Here is an 18,785-nt window from a genome sequence, read left to right on the forward strand (position 1 = left end):
TGTATACTTAGATTCATTACCAAAAAATAGATAGAATGGCCAGAGTGATGCGTCCCCGAAGTTGGACAGGTGAGTCGAATCAGAATACATCATGAGTGATGCTACAACACGTTCGAGATCGTCGTCTGCTGCACGGGGAAGGGAGTTAATCTCAGCGTGGGCCTCCAGCATCGCAGGGGAAGAATAAGCCTCCGAAAAGACCTCGATACTTCGCTCGTCTGAGACTTTCCACATCTGACGAAATGGCGTCATATGGAACGTTGTGGCTGCACCGTCTTCAAAAACCTCTGTTATGATATTGACCAAAGATCGATGGTGCACACCTTGAATTTCGAGCTTGGGGGCGTCATCTTCAGGATGGCCATTTCATTTTTTCTTTCGGAAGGCGAACATAGACAGATGACTCCTTCCATCCGTTACTGGCACTGAAGGGGTTGGATTGGTCCTCAAGGTACTTTGCAACAAGCTTTTTCTCCCGAGTGACGCTGAAATGACGTATATTGTTTCGGTCGTAAGCATCATCATCAAGGAAAGTAGTAAGTCGCTGCAAAGCAGCATCCGAAATCGAGTTGGGGTTGGAATATTGCCAGCACAGAAGTAGACCAGCGGTTGGACTACTAAACGCGGAGTACAGGTTCTCAGGAGTGACAGACAATGGGAGGGGGGGACCAGTGAGTAGTTGAGATGAGTTGTACCTCGGATCTTCACCAGTCTGCAACATCGGAGAGTCGCATAGAGTATTAAGGGTGGTACCGGTCCGCGGAAATAGAGTAGGACGAGTAGGATACACTCGGTACAATCCCATTGTATCTGGCTCTGTCTCGAAAGAAATTAGCTCATCGCCGGTGTGATCTCCCTCTTCAGACATCACATCTTCAGGCTGAGGCACATCAGGTACCTCATCGCCGGGAACAAAGTTGTCGTATCGTTTGGGCATGCGAATGATGCGCCCGGAACGATTGGAGCGAATAGCTGCGCTAGGCTCAGGTAGTGGTGGGGAAGGGGATCGTTGCAAAGGTCCAGGAATGTCGTTGTCCTGTAATATATGTCAAATATTAGTTCTGTAGGATTAAAAAGACAAGACATACCTGATTATGCCAGTTTTCGGCATGCACGTCACCTATTTCTTGGGGGGCATCCTCCTCTCCACTGAAAGACTCCTGACGGTTGGTTTTTCTCTTCTTGATCTTGCAATTTCTTTCAGAGCGCCGGTATGATTTGCTGATCTGTGTGCTGAATTCATGGTGAGTCTCGCATAGCGTCTCATGTGCGCTCAAGCGCCTCTGGCTGTTGAAAGCCTTTCCACACCCAAGGCAGGTGAGGTCGTCCATGGAGTAGCGGGAGCGGGGGTTTCAGATGGGAGGACAGTGCTATTTATCTAGAATACAAGCACTACACTACCAAATATACTTGAGGATATGTCAATACCTAAATGCCTGGTATGAATCACATGGACGCACCTTATAATGGAAGTCCTTTAGTGATACTGGAAGGCCGCATCAAGTCTGCCGCATGGTATCATCCTGCAAATCCAAACCATGTAAGCATTTGAGTCACTGCAGCACCTTATGCAGTGTACCGGTGCGCGAGCCAGCGGTCTCCATCCCGTAGCTCATGGGGTTAGATAGGGTGGGGGTAGAGTAGAGGATATAAGAAACACCGTTCTGGTTGGATGCGGGGTCGGAAGAAGCATGGTTAGTGACAGAGGATCCGTCACCTCTCCTGCGCCTGCGACCTTCTCTGAACTCAACGCTAGGCTTGAGGTCTGGCTTGGTGGGGGTGGAGCCTTTGCCAGAGAAGGTGTAGGATAAAGATGAAGTTGCAGGGAATGAGCTGGGGGAGCGTCGATACTGAATGTAAACTGCATTCGCTTAATGGTACCGGGCTGGGCGTTCTGAGAAGCCTCTTGGGAACGTTCGCGTTCGACGGCTCGTTGATGGATGAGGTTGGTGGAGAGGCATATCTTGGAAGCCTTGGAAACATAGCGCGCTCGTGGGTGGACAAGAAATACAACTTGAATTCTGATATTAGTAGTACATGGGACAATGGGATAACTCGTGCAGAGCGTGTCGGTATCTGATGCAAAGTGAAATGAAAGTGTAACAAAATGAAAGCGGGACAAAGTGCTGCAAAGGATTGGCGAAAACGATGAGATGAAAACATACTATGTAATTTTGTCAATGGCTACTACGTCAGCAGGTGTAATCTTAAGGCTCTCAAAAGCTGAGATAGGTAAAGAAGAAACATTTCGGTAGCCACGAGGCCAGCGGGGGGGCCAAGCGGAATCTGCATCTCCAAAGAAGTGACCGTGACCGAGCTTGCGTTTTTTCGAGGAAAAGTCCTTCCTGATTGCGTCGAGCCTCACTGGAGTTGCGATGAAGAGATTGGGGTTATCGCTGAATCAAGATGTGAAAAAATTGAATTAAACACTGCCAAAAAAACATACTCGGTCTTGGAGGTTGTCTCTTTGGAGACAAATGTTGCATCCAGGTCGTCCTTCGTGCTAGACGAAGAGCTAAAAAGGTAGAATGTGAGTGTGTACACTAATGAGAAAAAAAACTGTATCATACATCTTGCAAGCCTTCGATTCTGATGTCTCCATGTCGCTGTCCTCGTCTTCGACATATTTGAATCTAGACGCGTCTTTTAAATGCAATATAAGTGTCTGTATGATTAATGTAAGTAAAACAATGCGACTCAGAATTTGAAGTGAATACTTACCACGGGTCCTGGGTGGGTCGGCGTGAACTTGATCGTATACGTTGGCCAGTCTACTGAGCAGGTTTCGACATCCATGAAGATGTGGTTGCCAGCGACACCGACTTTACCAGTGACATCGACTTTGTCACTGCAGTCGACAGGTCCGAAAGAGAGAGCAGTACTAGTGTTAGGCATTAGAATATAAATATTAGGTATAAGATTAAGAGGTCAAAGCAATACACAGCGTCAAAGCGTGTCAAACACTTATGAAAAATTCCAGCGGAGCCAAATCTAATAGGAGCCAAACAAGGACAAGCGCGTCAATAATATTCACGTGTCTTAAGTTATCACTGATTCTTATCTTTCCATCCTACACCATGGCGCGTCGCAAACGCGCTACCTCTGTTTCATCATCTTCATCATCCGACAGTTCTATCTCATCCCAGTCAGCAGTAGCTGTACCTCCGAAGAAGATCTCAAAGAAACTCACCAGGCCAAAAAAAAGGCGCCGTTCATCAGACGATGACGAGAAAACATAAGTAGATTCATCATCAGTTCGTTTGATGTTGTGATCACTAATAATGCTTTAATACAGGAATATGGAGCCTGAGACTGACCCTCACGAAGAATTTGTCGGTGCAGCGCGTTGCATAGCGCGCTGCATTGACGTGTTTTGCAAGACAAAACAACTTATCACGGTAGGTCTTTCTCTGCAGCAGCGTGACACTGCGGAGAATAATGATGTCTCGGAGGACGAAGATATCCGGGCTAGTCGCGACAAGCGACTCTCGAAAATGTGAGTCACTTATGAATCTTACCATTAACTGAATCTTTTCCTGGTCCGCAGGTCACCTAAGATCCAAGATCGATACAAGAGGAACTACACTCGTCTACTCCAGCTCGCGCCGAGCTTGAAGCTTCTACTTGGCGACCCTCGGAAAAGTTCGGAACTCAATGCCATCATCAAGAAGGTGAGTTTATGCGCATATATGCGCATATCATGTACTTAATTCATCCATCAGATGGATGCTACTATCTCCGCTACTCGTTCTGACGATACCTCGCGCCTGAAGAACCAAATCGGTCACTACGCGGCCTTCAACCTTCGTTCCCCGATAATGCCACCTATATACGACGGCACTGGTTCGCGTACCCACCTGGGTAGTAACCACCCCGTTCTCGCTCAATTTCTCTGTCCAGTCAGGGAACTCAAAGAATTTTCAAAGGACGCTGAGAAGTACGTTTTTTTTAATTCAAGTCCAACTCAAGTTAGTCTAACGCGATACAGGGCTCAGAAAAAACTTCAAAACGGCAAGATTAAGATGACTGCCTCCGCTCTTCCTGCCTTTCTGTGGGCTGGGGATCTACCAGGCAAGGACTACGACGACAATAACATGTTCGAAGGCATGTTCGAGGGTCATTTGTTGGAAAGAGTATGTGTTGTTTCTTCGTTGTTGCCTTACGCTGATGTTGCTTTAGACGATGCGCCACATCTTTACAAGTCCCTCGAGTGCGTATGGGGAGCAGACGCGGGCGACACGCACCTGTAACGCTGCCCTACACGACATGACCACAGTAGAAGCAGCGCATATTGCCTATGGCTGCTTGCAGGTTTGATTCCCCAACATCTATCTGTAGTCATGAGTTGCTCAATTTTCAAAGGTTCGTTTTGGTATTGGCGCCAAGAACGCTTGGTCAGAAGTCGACGGCAATTTCAACTATCGCGACTTCTACAACAACATTGTCGACCTCATCGAAGATTCACCCGATCCAGAATGGAAAGACGAGCTCCTCAGAGCTTGGAACATGTAAGTTTCTTTTATATTCCTCATGTCACGCTAACATGATTGATTCAAGGAAATTATTCAAGAACGAAGAAGGCCGTGAGGGCGACTCTATTAATAGTAGAGATAACGACATTTCTAGCACCTCTCGTGAAGGAAGAGACGACGATCTAGCACGAGTCCGTGCCCAAATGGCGGCTCGTCGTGCAGCCAAAGCAGCTCCAGCACATCCTCCTTCTCCCCCACCTTCCCTTTCACCACCTCCCCCTCCTCACGAGTCAACGCCAGCTCATCCTTCCGAACCAATGCCTTCTCGCGAAACAACTCCAGTGCCACCTCCTACTCCCAGGCCGGTTCCCACTCCCAGGCCAGTTGCTACTCCCAGGCCAGTTCCTACTCCCAGGCCGGTTCCCACTCCCAGGCCAGTTCCTGCTCGCAAGCCAGCTCCTACTCCCAGGCCAGTTCCTGCTCCATCTGCACCAGCACCTGCGCCTCCTCGCAAACCAACGCCAGCCCCTCACGAACCAACGCCAGCGCCTTCTGCTCCCAAACGAGTTTCTCCTCGCAAGCTTCCAGCTCCATCTGCACCAGCACCTGCGCGTGCTGAGTCGCCCGCCCCCAGTGATCTAACGGGGTCCGAGTCGGACGATGAGTCTGAACCCGTCCAGGTCAAAGGTAAACGCAAGGCCAAGAAGGGGAGCACCAAAGTCTCTAAGCCAAAGCGTGGCAAGGCTGCCCGATCTGCAGAAGCCAAGCCACGGAGAAGTTCAAGGAAGTAGCTGTCCCCTGCCTCATACATCATCGCACGTTCTCCTCTTATTCGCATTGCTCGCAGACCTCCATGTGTACTTTCATTTTCTCGCTGTCATTTGCTACTGTGCTGTACTACTGACCTACTCATAGATCACTCGTTTTCCCATTCTGTTGTCTGCTCTCGATTACCTGCATTCACATACATAGGCTCGGAACCGTTGTACCTCACTGCTTTGTACTACCATTAATTCAATGCATCACATTGTTATATCTGAACGCAATTGCAATGTCTGATGAATCTGAGCGAAATTCAAATGCATTATGTACATAGCAATGTTTGATATATCGGTACACTAGCCTAATGCCAGACTATAGTCATATGGCAGTCGCAATGTCAGAATTGAGTTTCCTAACATTGCCTTATATTGGGACCTTCCGCCAGATACATATGGCAGGTATGGTAGCTCCGACATGGCAATATATGGCCATCTCTGGATTCGGTAATTTTGGTGATGATATAAACAGTTATCACACATAGTCGCCAGCTCATCGACTCATCTTGATCCTGGGATATCCGACCGTCCGACCTCATCCGCGCCAGCAGAGTCATCGTTCCCACACATCACATGTATATACATTATTCTTGTGACTATCAGCATTGGTACGACAGGGTGGCCTGTTCCTCTGTCTGCAGAGCCTGTTGCAGGTTTGGACTGTATCCGAGGATGACCAATCCTGATACCAAAGCTTACCTAAGCAACTCAATAGCAGAGCTGGTTCATAAATTACCCTCAGGTGCAGACCTCTCAAAGAGGATGCAGTGGTATTGTCGTAAGGTGATCGTGATCTATTGCATGGCAAGCAGTATACGGACTGTACGGGGTAAATGGATAGCAATACGGATCACAAGGGAATGAATGTAAACTAACTGTATACTGCCAGAAACGATCTATCAAGTGTCCTCCTGCGTAATAAATTAGACGAGTGAATCAAGGAGGGGGATGTAGACACTGACTACCACATCCACTATCAATGCAAACAAGTAAGCAGTTTACTTGCCACCAGTGGTGCCGAGACCCATCGACGCCTTGAAGGAGTCGTAGATCCACCATTGGAAGCCTTAATTAACGTGTTGGTCAGCTATTTTAAAACAGAGTACGATGCACACGTACCGGTAAGAGTACCAATCATCAATACACGGGTGCCGAGACCCTTGGTTGCAAGTGCGACGAAACCAGTTTCTGATGCGATCGTGCCAATGCTCTTGCCCTTGTTTGCAGGCTTACCCATGAGAGAGACGACGGAGTCAGCCGGGTGGGAGACAATAGCGCAGACAACACCAGCGAGGTAACCAGAAGCAAAAGTGACTCCGAGTTGAGTGGTCTTAGCATAAGACTCCTTGGGTTCGGTGAAAACGCGAGTGTAGAAGACCTGGACAATCTTCTCAAAGAAGAAGAACTTGGCCATGGTGTAAGGGATCTGTAACAAAAAATTGTGAGCAATTCAATCGGAAAAGAAAACGCCTATTCTAACCTGACGGGACCAGAGGGGAACAAGGGAGCCGAAGGGGTAGCGGGTCTCAACCTTGGTCTTGCTCATCTCTTTGAGGGCAGCACCAAAGGCCGTGGGGAACGTGCCGCTGGGGCTAGTTTGGATCTTGACTTTGGTCATCTCGAGAGGGCAAAGGGCGATGTCAGCGAAGACCTCTGCCGATGCAGAACCAGCGAGCCAGATGGCGGGCTTGTATTTGTTAGAAAGCTCTTCGCCAGCCAAGTTCATGTACTGGTCCTTGAACACTTCATAAAGACCGTACTTGAACATGCCTTGTAGCGAGTAACCGAGAAAGGTGGGACCAAAGCCTTTCCAGATACCGGTCTGACCCTCCTCACGAAGTAGAGTCGCAAGACCAGACGTGAGACCCTTGTATTTTGCAGGATTTACCTGTTCGAAAAAGTTATGAGACACGACACGGAACCTGGAAGGACAGGATAGGCTGACCTGCATGTTACACTTAGCCACGTCAAGAGGAGTGATACCAGCATGAGTGATACCGCATGCAAGAACACCACCGAGCATGCACTTGGCATAGTATGAAGAGTCGTGAGGGACAGGGCCAAGGTATCTTCGAAAAGCACAAAATGAAAACAAACTCCACATGATACAAGATAATAAATACCTTGCGTCCCACTTGCCAGTTGGTGCTAGATGCGACATCGCTAATATTTTATGAGACTCTAAACAAATATCTATAGAGGTCCTTGATTGGAGGAGCCTTGCCAGCAAGCGCGGGCTTCGAGGTCGAAGTAGGAGAAAGACTTCAAGAAGTGCTTGCCGTGTTACGGCGAACCAAAATTTAACACTCTTTCCGCAAACAGCCGATCGGTGGGAAAGACTTGCAAGCGAACCCGGTGCTTACTAGTACTTGAAACATAACAATATTATATTTGTCGTTCTCTCTCCTCTTGCTTATGAGCGCTGCAGTGATCAAGAGCTTTACATAACTCCGCATTTGCCGGTCATTATGCATCTGCCGGACTCAACCGCCAACGCCAGACCGCCGGAAGTAAGTACAATGGTCACAGCAGCGGTTCAAGGCAAGCACCATGCACTTGCCAAAGTGAATGGAGTTTGCAGACTCCATCAACCCTACTTGGCTTCTCACTCAAGTAAAGGATGTCGCAGCTGAAAACCAATTTCTCCTTTGATGCAATCAATAGAGGAGTCGCTGGATGCATTCGCGTGGGGTGAAGCCATTGTTGTCACGGATGACGGGCGAAGGGCGATATCAATACTATTTCCGCAAGTCAATGCTCCGTCGAAGCAATGGCATCGATGATCAAGCGCACAAGGTATGAGTCCTTTGCACTCATATATTCTGTCTTCACGTCCATTCTAGCGGTACGTCTTGATATCTCTTCCTGAGGAGGGTCTTAAAATTCCCATGATGGACCCCGATAACCAGGAGCGACACAAAACCGCTTACACCATTACCGTAGACTATAAACACGGTCTGTCATGCCTTGATATAATCTCAAGGCACCACAACAGGGATTTCCGCCCATGACCGTGCACAAGTTAGTGGAGTCTGGACTCCACAGTGCACCCCGGGGGCGCCTGATTTCAGCCACCCATGACATATTGTTACCCTTGCGAGCACGGTAGGGCGGTGATTTGGAACGCAGAGGTTATACGGAAACTGGTGTCGATTTATGCGCCCTCACCAATTGGCAATCAACCTCTAGGTGTATTATGCGAGCTAGTGAATGACAATGTGTTGGAACCATGGCGCAGCGTAATGATTGCAGGGCGTTTGCCGATCGGTGAGGCCTAAAAATGACCAGTGTAGAAATGCTGGTGCAGTACAGAGACAACAGGGATGATACACTATGTATGATAGTATGTACATAGCACATAAATATTGAATTTGGGGATTCGTCTACATAGCCACAACTCGCTTCCGAACTTCCGCAGAAAGTCTGGGAATCCGAATTTCCGGCAGTCTCCGTCCGGCTGCGTGCGGGTCTGTCCGGATCCGTCTGTGCACAACTTGTCAGTTCTTAACGTCGCATCACACAATGAGCTCATTTTTACGACTCGTTACTGTCTCAAACACAATATTAAGTTAGCAATATACCAGCCTTGCCTTGTCGGGTTACAGCTTTGTGTAGTTATAGATATGGTTTGGGCATTTGCCTGTCCTCCTCGTGCACCGGGCTGGCCGGCTTTCTTCCGCTACACTTTTGTGCTCACCTACTACCAATAACTGGCTTTCTCATCCTCCATCAAAGGTGCTACATTTATGTGCTTGCCTGCCAATTGCAATGGACTCAACTGTGAACCTTGCAGATTTGTTGCAGATTCTAAACTGTTACATATTTGTACTCGTGACTCACGAGGGTATCTCTGAAATAGTTCGGACCACATCTGTGCACTGCGCTGCAGTTCGGATGTTCGTGTAATGTATATATTAGTGTCATACTCCTTTGTTGCTCCTTTGCATACAAATTATAGTGCCGGACAGATCCAGCCGGACTCGGCCGGACGGACCCGGAAATTCGAATTCCTAGATGCCCTCCACTTCCGAGTGTATTCGTGTCACAATACGTCACGTTTCCTTGGTCACACCACTGTCACGGCGCGATTAATATAAATCACTGCGTCAGCTGCGGGAACCCCACCAGCTCCTCTTAGACGCTACCATGTTCACAGTAAAGGCAACTTATCGAAACGAGACTCGCAAGTTTTCTTTCTCAGGGACTGTCTTGTTCCCCACATACGAGGAGCTTTACCAGCAGGTATGCTTACTCTTCGCTTATCTGTTCTCACTAGCGAAGCGCTGACGCTTCGCATTTGTAGCTGTATCGCATATTTCCTATAAGCCATAATTATTATCTTTCTAAACTCATTTTCTCTCCTGACGTGTCGAAGACGTCTCGTATTCTAATTGGAAAAGAAGTCCATAACGCAGAGGAGTATAACACTCGTATTGCCCCTTTACGCAGGCGCTGGCCCAACCCACTGCTCAGGTTCTCTATCTTCGACGAGACTCCCCACAAAGCACCCAGCGCAACGGTCGAAGATTCTCGGGAGGTTCCTAATCCTTTGTCCTTCATGGCGATTCCTCCGCCTCCTACACTTTTGTCGACTCCTGCACCACCCAATTCGTCATCCGCGTCATCTTTCGATACACGTTTCCAGGAGTTTCTATCATTCAAGGCGGCTCATCCACCGCCACCTTCTTCTAGACCACTTCCTACCCTTGAAGGTAGTTTTCTTGCGCCTCAAATCCCGCCTTCGTTCATTTCGCCGCCACCACCTATCATATTCTCAGAACCGCCTACTCTCTCTAGGCATCCCTCTCTTCCAAGTCTTCCTTCTCTCTCGTATCAAGCGGCCTCCCCTAAGTCATGTTGCTCAGTCGCCAAAGGGAAGTCGGAAATGGAAACCTTATTGACATCTTTCAGGAAAGATATTGATCGTATCATACTCGATACTTTTGGCGCGTGCAATGCTTCAGCACAAGTCGATACATCTCATCGGCAGACCCCTTTTGGAGCGGGAACATCCAACGAGGCTCCTCATGCTTCGTCAGAGGCGTCGTTCAACACAATGAACGTCTCAATGGAACCTCTTTCATCACATTGGTGTTTCGTCTGCAGGAACGAGTTTTCTGGAAGCTGGTATGGGTGTGTGAAATGCCCATGGCACTATGTTGTAAGAACTTTCATTTGCTAGTGATATTTGTTTCGCTGAGCCATCTGGTAGTGTCCAAGCTGTTTTTCCAAATCTGGTGCTATGCACACGTTCAGTTTGGGGCCAACTCACGTTGTCCAGCAGCATGAAACTGTACCGTCAATCGCCACCACACCGTCAGCCGCGGAAATATCTGTAGAGTCTCAGTCTACCGGAACTGAGCTTGCCGATGCTGAGCCTAGTCAAAACCCGCCTGTCATTCACCGAAATATTCTTTGTGACAACTGCAACGAAATAATTGTTGGTGTCAGACGTAAATGCCTGGATTGTCCTGGTAAGATTATATGATTTAATGTCACAACGCAGTCCTCTTATATATTCTCCGTCCTAGATTATGATCTATGCACGCCCTGTATTGAGTCAGGTGCTGCAGAGAGGCACAACCCGTTCCATGAGTTCTTCGACATTGAAATACCCGGACGAGTGCTCGTTCATACGGTCTTTAGTGGAAGCGGGGAGCGTGATGTTTCCCCAAATAGTGGTAGTGCCATAGCAGATAGTCCTCGCACTTCCGAGGTGACGCCAGTGAGCACCATAGAGACTATTCGTCATTGCGCGGCTTGCAACCTGTGTGACTCTCCCATTGTTGGTGATCGCTTCGTGAGTCAGCTTTCTGCATCCCACTTTCTTACCACTCATGGTTACCCAGAAATGTGTCAATTGTCCAGGTAAAAGCGCACTTCTGGATGATCTTAGAGTGCTGATGGTGTTTTGAAAGATTTTGATACTTGTGCCGACTGCTTCAAGTACGTGTTCTATTACAAAGTATGGTCAGCATTGACACTTTTGTGATCAGGATTACTGGAGAGCAACATCCTTATCACGGCTTTGTGCGGGTGAGCAAGCCGAGCGACCTCGTGGTAATAATGTTCTTTTTGTGAAGAAAAACCCATCTCACAAATATTCAAGATGCGCAATGCAGTGACCAACAGAACTACTCATTACGCGACGTGTGATGGTAAGTTCCGTTCTATTGATTGTGAGCACCAAATAATCAGCTGTGTCATTAGCTTGCCGCGAGACTATTCGTGGTGTCCGTTATAAGGTAATTGCCCGTCGGGCTTCATTGATGTTTATGTTTATGACGCTTGCATTTTGTAGTGCATGCACCCTAGTTGTCCGGATTTCGACCTGTGTCAGAATTGCGAAGCTCTCCCTATCCCGGTCCACCCTTCTCTTCATCCGTTATTGAAGATGAAGACTCCAGACACGGTCATTCCTACCGTGTACAGAGTCGGGATGACCAATCTCATCCATTCTCGAAGGACATCTCAGGGGAGCACTCCTCCCGAGACTTTTAAACCTCGTCCTCCGAAATCTCCGTCCGTTTCTGTATCACGCACATCCTCCGAGATTTCTGTGAAAAAAGAAGAGGAGCCCTCTCTTGTTCCCGAGTCTCTGAGTCCCCTTGCTATCTTAGCACAGTGCCCCGATTGCGTCAGTGAAAACTCTGTCGCCTCTTGGGGTTATGGTCTAACTCCTGCTAAATTACCGCAACCCCCACAGTCTGTCACTCCTAACTGCAAAGAACCTTCCTCGTCTCCCACCAGATTAAGTACCAGCTCCTGCTACCAGGTGATCAGACCTGTCGAGGTCAGTGTAACTCTTGCTGGCTTCTAGTGCCGTTTCTGATTGTGTCTAAATTGTCACAGTCCGAGAAGCCTTCCACTGTTGATCGCGAACAATCGACCTCGCCTTACAGCAACTTGGTCCAGACGATCGATCGCTCTTCCGTTGAGGTGAACTCGCCACCCCTCGACCTGAACCCTTCACTCGATATCTTTCGTGAAGTTTGGCCAAAAGTGAATCGAGAAATGAAACACCTCGCTGAAGCAAGACAAATAGACGTAAATTCGCCTAGTTCTGTGGCCGGCTCCGACAAAGCCATTGAAACCGATCTGGGAAAGCTGGCGGAATCCACGACTTCTCCTGTCAAAGCAATTTTCCCTACAGAATCTGTGGAGTCACTCCTCAAGGAAGAGTCGCCTGTTATCCCGACGCTGTCTTTTGATGTTCCACCGATGGATTTTGCTGGACTTCTACGTGGTTTCCGTACACCGTCCCCTGTCGCTTCTAAAGCACCTTCTCCATCCACTACAACTTTTTCTTCGCTCCCTGATAGCGTCACAGATGAACAAGCCACTACTACGCCCCAACAGGCGGGAATTACACCTTTCAGCTGTGCTTTTGTATCCGACACGACAGTTCCTAGCGGTCAGATTTTTCCACCTGGTGCTGAGTTCGTTAAGTCCTGGCGGATGTTAAACGATGGGGACAAGGCTTGGCCAGAGACGACTCAGATTCACTTCGTTGCGGGGGAGTCTTTCTCACCTGGAGCTGACTCTTCGATGGTTGTCAAAGTAGGACGTGTTGATCCTGGTGAAGCTCTTGATGTGTGGACCGGTGACCTGAAGGTTCGTTCGTCGGGTCTGGTACAATTTGTAATCGCTAAAGCACATTGCCTATCAGGCACCCGATGCTCCTGGTAGATATGTCAGTTACTGGAAGTTGACGGACGGTGCTGGGGAAATGTTTGGTCCTAGTGTTTGGATTGAGTACGTTCGGTTCTCTGTCTGGCTGCATTTGAATTAATGCCTTTCACAGCGTTACTGTCACCGAGCCTCGTCAGTCAGCTGATGAAGCTGACGATGATTCTTTGGCATCATCCTCTATGGTCATGCCAAAGTCATCATCTGACAATAGGTCTGCTCATTCTGTCGGACCCCTTGGTCACTTATTTGAACCGTCATATCCTTCAACGTCCAAACCTACGACGGACGGGACGGACGATGGGGCCTCTGATGGATCGTCAGTATCATTGGTCAGCGTTCCTTCGTCTGATGACTATGGATCCGACTGGCAGGATACGCATTCCCAGCCTGAGAATCTTGAGTACGTTGTGCTATATGACAGCAATGGCTCAGAGGATGAATAAAGATTCTCGATAACTTCTGTTTGACTTCTATTTACGATGTCTTTATATGCAGCGGCAGATCGATCCGCACCTTCTTGTTATCGTGTACTATTACAAGCTATCTGATTAGAATCCATATCGAAGAGAATCCGTACAGCATGACCAAGACGTGTATATACGAGAAGCGGTACTTCATTTACCGAATCGACTATTCTGTACCGCAGTATAGAAGCCAGGTGATCCGGATAAGCAGTCAAGGAGGATAACCGGAAATCTGACCCGAAACCACAGCACGGGATGACGAAAAGCCTGAGAAATGGGGGTGAGCGCGGGCGAGTAAAGAATGCGAACTTGAACGTTCAACAAGGGCAAGCCGGTGGCGTGGTTCATTGCAAGGTGGCCGATACCGTGACAGCCACGACCGCTTCAGAGCCTGTAGTGCTCTGGAAGTAGATCGGCTCCTTGAATTAAAGCAGGGTGGGTTAAGACCTCGACCACCCCTCGGTAAGCCTATTTCCTCGTACCTATTCTGTACTGTTCTGCCATGTTCGCCTCACTCCCATCGCCAAGCCGAATTCTGCGGCTGCCCCCTCTGCCCGTTTTCATTTACTACAGCCTATGGACATCGGTGCTCAGCACCGACGGATGGACCTCGATTGGAGTCACCCTGTGCATTCCTTGGGGAGCGCTTCCCTATACACCACTTCTTCATTCCGTCTCGTTGTAAGCTGGATGGTTACGGAATCAGATCACGACTACATCATACATCATTACGCTTTACCTTGTCATTTCTCGGACTCTGTTATTTCCCGCTTAGTGTTACCACGACTCGAACAAGACTCGGACGGGTTTTCAATGAATAGTGTAGCCATCTGCTTGACAATGTTTAATCGTGAACCAACTTGTCTTTGATATTAACATGTATGCAGACACTGATAGTGGGGGTGACGGGCAGGATGCAAAGAGATGTCGGCATTCACGGATGCTGTAGGCATGTATACCGACACAGTTTTCAGGGTCCGAACTTTAATTACTAATTAACGACGTTGACGTTAAATTGCAACATTGTTTTTAAAAGATAGACAGGCTATTTCGGTTAATGCTATCAGATCACAGCATCACTCCAAACCGTTGTACATATGCCGAGGTCCCCATTGTGACCATTCAGGACGAAACCGACCCTTCCTGCTATGAGCTCGACGTAGAAGGGCAACAGCCTATGAGCCAAGGACATCCAGAGGAAGGTACTCAGGCCACCAGTAGTAGTTTAAAGACTCGGAGGTGTCGAAACCTTTCTTCCGCCTTCCCCGCATCTGGCTCTGAGAGTCGAGGCTTGGATCTATTTAAATCCCGACGGGTGGACTCAACTGTCTAGGGGGAACCGAACCACTCTCAAGGGTAGCTCCTGTCATCGTTCGCTACCCTCGGCACTCATGCAGCATGCCAGACGAGAAGAAATCTGGTCGAAACTGCTATCTCCTTTCCGAAAAACTATCCCTCACGAAACCCCTGTAAAACACTCCGAGCCTGACTCTCCTGGTGACGGCAAAATCCCTAGTTCCCTCATTGTCCCTGTGTTCAAAGCTGAACTGCGTAAAACTTCCGGACATATCCCCCGTACCAACGGCGTGCAACCCTTTCCAACGGAAGAGTCTTGGGTGTCAGTGGCGAACCATGGAGACAGCCGTGACTCCGGCACGAGTGCTCAGACAGGTTGTACTACTCCAGGCGCTAATTTCGACTCTTTTTCTACTCAAGCAGTTCTGCCTCCCGCTTGCCCTGGAACATGTCACGACTCTCCTAGAATAAGTGGAGATTTAGAGGGAAGGCTAGGCAATGCATATCACCACATTCAAAACATGCCCCCCTCGCCGATATCACCCACTATTAACCAATTCATTAGCGATCCTCGCACGTATCATAAGCAATTGGGACTGCCTCAACATTCCGTCATCAACCAGCCAACGCTGAAGATGCCGAGCCTTCCGAATCCTCACGCGACGCATGCAAGATCACAGTCACAATCCCCTCCGTCATCGTTTCGCTTTGAATCTCTACCTGCGCCGCGGACTTGGGACAATGTACCTGGACCGAGTAGTGCTCCACAATCTCGTCATCCTCAGGAGTTCCAAAAATATCACCAACCATCATTGCATATTGATGTCGATGTTCATCCTAATGATCGCCGTCCGGCAACGGCTTCAGTCCATTCCTCCCAAACTTCGCCCGTCATGATCCTCGACCCTATAAAGCCCTATCCCGCCGGTGCCGGTGCGCCGTCGTTACCGCAGCCAGAGGATGGCCATATTACTAGATCAGAGCTTCCCCTTCAAAGCAAGGCAGAGTTGATCAAGCGACGGTCAGCAGCACTGTCGCATTTTTCAAGTCTATCCCAACCATCATGCCGCATTACCTCTGAGGAGACTCATACCACAGACGAGTCAATGTTCATCAAGCAATGCTTACCATCGGTTTCTCGTGTCTCAAGTACATCCCCCTCATCATCATGCCACTCTACGTCAGAGGAGGCCAGTACCCCTTCGTCATCCAACCAAGAATCAAACTTCAGTAAGGACGTCCGCAACCAAAGTTTTCTACCACTCGTTATACCCCCCTCACCACTACGGCTAGACATAGTGAGTCCCAGCACCAAGTGCACCTGGTCCATCGTTGACTTATTACCTTTTAGCCGTTACATCAGCCATGGCACGATCGGCGAACGAACTTTGAGTTGTCACCCACGCGGAGAAGCTACCATAGTGGTGCATCCATTACCCTACCAGCATCAAGCACTCAAAAGGCCAGTCCCAGCACTGAAGCACTTGCGTCTTTGGCATGGATTGGTACAGCTCCAATGAGCACTTCCGTCTCGACATTTTCTGGCAGTTCGCATTATACCCAGTTCAGCGCTGTTCCGACCGACGAGGAGATCAGTATATCCATGGCAATGGACGAAAATCTATCAGATGAAGCCGTGGTAGAACATCTCGAAATCATACGGAAACGGAGTTTCAAGGACAAATATCAGCCACTTCCTGTCCCGAGGGCCACTAGCCATGGCGTACCACTTTCTAAGCAAGGATCTAACCATTTGTTTCAACTCGGAGATCACCTTACCAGCCATTCAAGTTCGCCATGGCGATCGGAGGAGCCCGAATCTATGTCACCCTTACCTGTGATTTTGGATGATGCTGAGTTGGACATTGACGACGCTGCGCTCTGGAGTACTGCCAGAAAGGCTTTGCTTTGCATCCGAGAAATCGTCGGGACGGAGAAAAAATACCAAGGAGCCCTCAAGATGCTCCAGACGGGACAGGTTCGTCACCAATATGACGTCTCAAGGGAATGTCGTGACTGAGTTGATATATTTAGACAGCGAATCAACCACCTTCGCTGTTGTTGACATACCTTCCTGACCTCATACGAGCATCAGAGGCGTTGTTGAAGGCCTTCCTTGATGACCCCTCTGCTTGGGGTGTATCCACCGCCTTCATGGCTTGCGAAGATGATATTGAAGTTGCTATGGTTTCGTGGTGCAGCGTGGTAGGCACCTTCTTTACTAATAGTCCCAGCCACGAAAGCGAGTCTGCCATCACGGGAGGGAAATGGCGTTCGCGCAAGTCTCTGCTCTCCGCCACAAACAATCCTCTCGGTACTGTGGTGGAGAAGTCGAGTGGAAGATCTTCACCCGCTAGTTCCTCTCCTCCTCCTCTTCTCACTTTAATGAGTGAGGCAGGGAATAGAATCAGAGATAGACAACGGGTTGTTGAACACTATTGGAAGGTGTTTGATTACAGCGGCGCCGAATCTCACAGTCGATCCAAGGGAGAGCATCCGACTCGAAGGCAAAGTGTACGGGATCTTGCAATTCAACCAATACAGCGAGTCACGAGATATGTTTTGCTGTATCGAGGTATGTTCTATTCTCATTCCACAATTTATCGCTTTCAATCCTGCGGGGATAGATCTCTTGGAGAGTACTCCTGTCACCTCTCCTTCCCGCGCTCTTGTTGAGAGAGCGCTCGAAGCTGCGACCCGCATTGCTAATAAGTGCGACCGCGCACAAAACAATACTGCCTTTTTCCATGCATAGAATGGTTTCCACCACATACGTATTCTTCCGTTCAAAGTATCAACATCAAATAACTGCGCCGGTCTGTATCACACTGCCACTGTTATACCCTCATTGTATATACGTAACATACAAGTCATTCTGCCTTGCCTTGTTGTTCTTGCAATTTCCTGTTATCCCGTGGGAGCTAACGCTCACCCGAACAATATTCACTTTAATGCACTGACAATGACAACATCTCGCCCCATGACCTCAGTTTGGATGTGCTTCAAGGAGGGGATCTAATGTAACCTCAGGTGAAAACTCATGATTCTGCATGAACGTGTCCTTTTTCATACCTGCGTAGCCAATAATTTCTCGCCGTAACCGACACCATCGTCACCAATCAGCATCGGAGCAATTGTGATGATGAGTGTGTCAATAATGGTATTAGGCTTGGTGCGTGCACATTCCGCCAAGAAAGAGCCGATAACAGTTGCACCTCCTTCGACCATGAGACTCTTGATTCCAAAATTGTAAAGGACCTTCAAGAGGTCCGGGATAACGATGAAACCTGAAGATATCCATATGACTCGCGCAAGACAACATAGAACATGACCCACCGTCTACCGAGGGCACGCCTATCACTCTTGCCCCAGCGTCCTCGAGGATGGATTTTCTTCCATCACCGGAGGACAAATTAGCATCGCAAATTACCCATGGACGGCGACCTTTCCTTTCCCGATAATTTTTGAGCAGCTTGCAGTCCGGTCTAAGGCGTAGGTTTGTGTCGAGTATCACAGGACGAGGCAGATGGCTTGGCCGTTCATCCTCAGGGATATGGCGACCTTGTTGTACCTACATAAGTCACATGCGCAGATGAGATTTGAGACGTACTATTTAGCTGGGGATCGTCGTTTAGTGCAGTACCGATGCCAACTAGGATGGCATCGTGCTTGGTGCGCATCCTTCCTTAGGAATAGTAAGGGATGGATGTATATGTGAGTTTGAGATCGGTATCATACCAATGAGTCATGAGCATGCTTTCTCTGCCGCTAAGAATAAGCTGTTTGCCCCCCTTGCCTGCTATCTTCGCGTCAAGAGATTGAGCGAATGTGAGGGTCACCAAGGGTCGCTGAAACTCATCCTCCAAACGACTATCCCCAGGTACTGGTAATACAGACGAGAGGAACTCCGTTACACGTTGACCACCCACTGCCAACATTCTGTTCAGCAGTCAATTGATAAGTGACTTGGAGTCTGGTCCGAGTCAAGATCTGGTCGGAGATGAAAATTAAAATTAAAATGCCGGCACCTCTGTCACGTGATG

General features: G+C 48.6%; 7 protein-coding genes across 7 annotated transcripts; 4 read left to right on the top strand and 3 right to left on the bottom strand.

The window, feature by feature from the left end:
- Positions 1-1,612: 1,612 nt before the first annotated feature.
- Positions 1,613-2,895, bottom strand: HD556DRAFT_1435872 (uncharacterized protein; the record flags this gene model as incomplete). Its single annotated transcript, XM_041305483.1, has 5 exons — positions 1,613-2,126; positions 2,166-2,396; positions 2,447-2,515; positions 2,571-2,665; positions 2,722-2,895. The coding sequence occupies 5 exons, from the start codon at positions 2,893-2,895 to the stop codon at positions 1,613-1,615; spliced, it is 1,083 nt and encodes a 360-aa protein (XP_041167821.1).
- A 182-nt stretch (positions 2,896-3,077) lies between these two features.
- Positions 3,078-5,263, top strand: HD556DRAFT_1302521 (uncharacterized protein; the record flags this gene model as incomplete). The annotated part of the gene is made up of 8 exons (XM_041299503.1): positions 3,078-3,145; positions 3,296-3,496; positions 3,548-3,671; positions 3,723-3,937; positions 3,989-4,133; positions 4,180-4,311; positions 4,363-4,508; positions 4,558-5,263. 8 exons carry the CDS (start codon positions 3,078-3,080, stop codon positions 5,261-5,263), a joined length of 1,737 nt encoding a protein of 578 aa, XP_041167822.1.
- A 1,025-nt stretch (positions 5,264-6,288) lies between these two features.
- On the bottom strand, positions 6,289-7,451 carry HD556DRAFT_1224183 (mitochondrial carrier protein; the record flags this gene model as incomplete). Its single annotated transcript, XM_041296940.1, has 5 exons — positions 6,289-6,356; positions 6,410-6,716; positions 6,771-7,178; positions 7,236-7,359; positions 7,414-7,451. 5 exons carry the CDS (start codon positions 7,449-7,451, stop codon positions 6,289-6,291), a joined length of 945 nt encoding a protein of 314 aa, XP_041167823.1.
- Positions 7,452-7,625: 174 nt separating this feature from the next.
- Positions 7,626-8,693, top strand: HD556DRAFT_1318417 (uncharacterized protein). Its single transcript, XM_041301230.1, has 2 exons — positions 7,626-8,086; positions 8,134-8,693. The coding sequence occupies exons 1-2, from the start codon at positions 7,967-7,969 to the stop codon at positions 8,299-8,301; spliced, it is 288 nt and encodes a 95-aa protein (XP_041167824.1). The 5' UTR covers positions 7,626-7,966; the 3' UTR covers positions 8,302-8,693.
- A 743-nt stretch (positions 8,694-9,436) lies between these two features.
- HD556DRAFT_1224046 (uncharacterized protein) lies at positions 9,437-13,425 on the top strand (the record flags this gene model as incomplete). Its single annotated transcript, XM_041296931.1, has 11 exons — positions 9,437-9,532; positions 9,594-10,451; positions 10,503-10,764; positions 10,822-11,143; positions 11,257-11,350; positions 11,400-11,448; positions 11,501-11,535; positions 11,592-12,065; positions 12,152-12,904; positions 12,960-13,045; positions 13,095-13,425. The coding sequence occupies 11 exons, from the start codon at positions 9,437-9,439 to the stop codon at positions 13,423-13,425; spliced, it is 3,360 nt and encodes a 1,119-aa protein (XP_041167825.1).
- A 1,020-nt stretch (positions 13,426-14,445) lies between these two features.
- Positions 14,446-17,761, top strand: HD556DRAFT_31810 (uncharacterized protein). Its single transcript, XM_041310257.1, has 4 exons — positions 14,446-16,040; positions 16,094-16,720; positions 16,777-17,317; positions 17,370-17,761. The coding sequence occupies exons 1-4, from the start codon at positions 14,838-14,840 to the stop codon at positions 17,495-17,497; spliced, it is 2,499 nt and encodes an 832-aa protein (XP_041167826.1). The 5' UTR covers positions 14,446-14,837; the 3' UTR covers positions 17,498-17,761.
- On the bottom strand, positions 17,686-18,680 carry HD556DRAFT_1224139 (dihydrofolate reductase; the record flags this gene model as incomplete). The annotated part of the gene is made up of 5 exons (XM_041296936.1): positions 17,686-17,757; positions 17,815-18,047; positions 18,079-18,303; positions 18,353-18,423; positions 18,481-18,680. 5 exons carry the CDS (start codon positions 18,678-18,680, stop codon positions 17,686-17,688), a joined length of 801 nt encoding a protein of 266 aa, XP_041167827.1.
- Between the last annotated feature and the right edge of the window lie 105 nt (positions 18,681-18,785).

Source organism: Suillus plorans, assembly GCF_016647745.1.
Source record: "Suillus plorans strain S12 chromosome Unknown HD556scaffold_1, whole genome shotgun sequence".
Classification (NCBI taxonomy): domain Eukaryota; kingdom Fungi; phylum Basidiomycota; class Agaricomycetes; order Boletales; family Suillaceae; genus Suillus; species Suillus plorans.

Bases quoted from the DNA above. Each gene is read 5' to 3' on its own strand.
- HD556DRAFT_31810 (XM_041310257.1), top strand. From the start codon at position 14,838: ATGCAGCATGCCAGACGAGAAGAAATCTGGTCGAAACTGCTATCTCCT. The intron at 16,721-16,776 runs GTTCGTCACCAA...TGATATATTTAG, and splicing joins AGATGCTCCAGACGGGACAG to ACAGCGAATCAACCACCTTC. The intron at 17,318-17,369 runs GTATGTTCTATT...CTGCGGGGATAG, and splicing joins ATATGTTTTGCTGTATCGAG to ATCTCTTGGAGAGTACTCCT.
- HD556DRAFT_1318417 (XM_041301230.1), top strand. From the start codon at position 7,967: ATGCATTCGCGTGGGGTGAAGCCATTGTTGTCACGGATGACGGGCGAA. The intron at 8,087-8,133 runs GTATGAGTCCTT...CGTCCATTCTAG, and splicing joins TCGATGATCAAGCGCACAAG to CGGTACGTCTTGATATCTCT.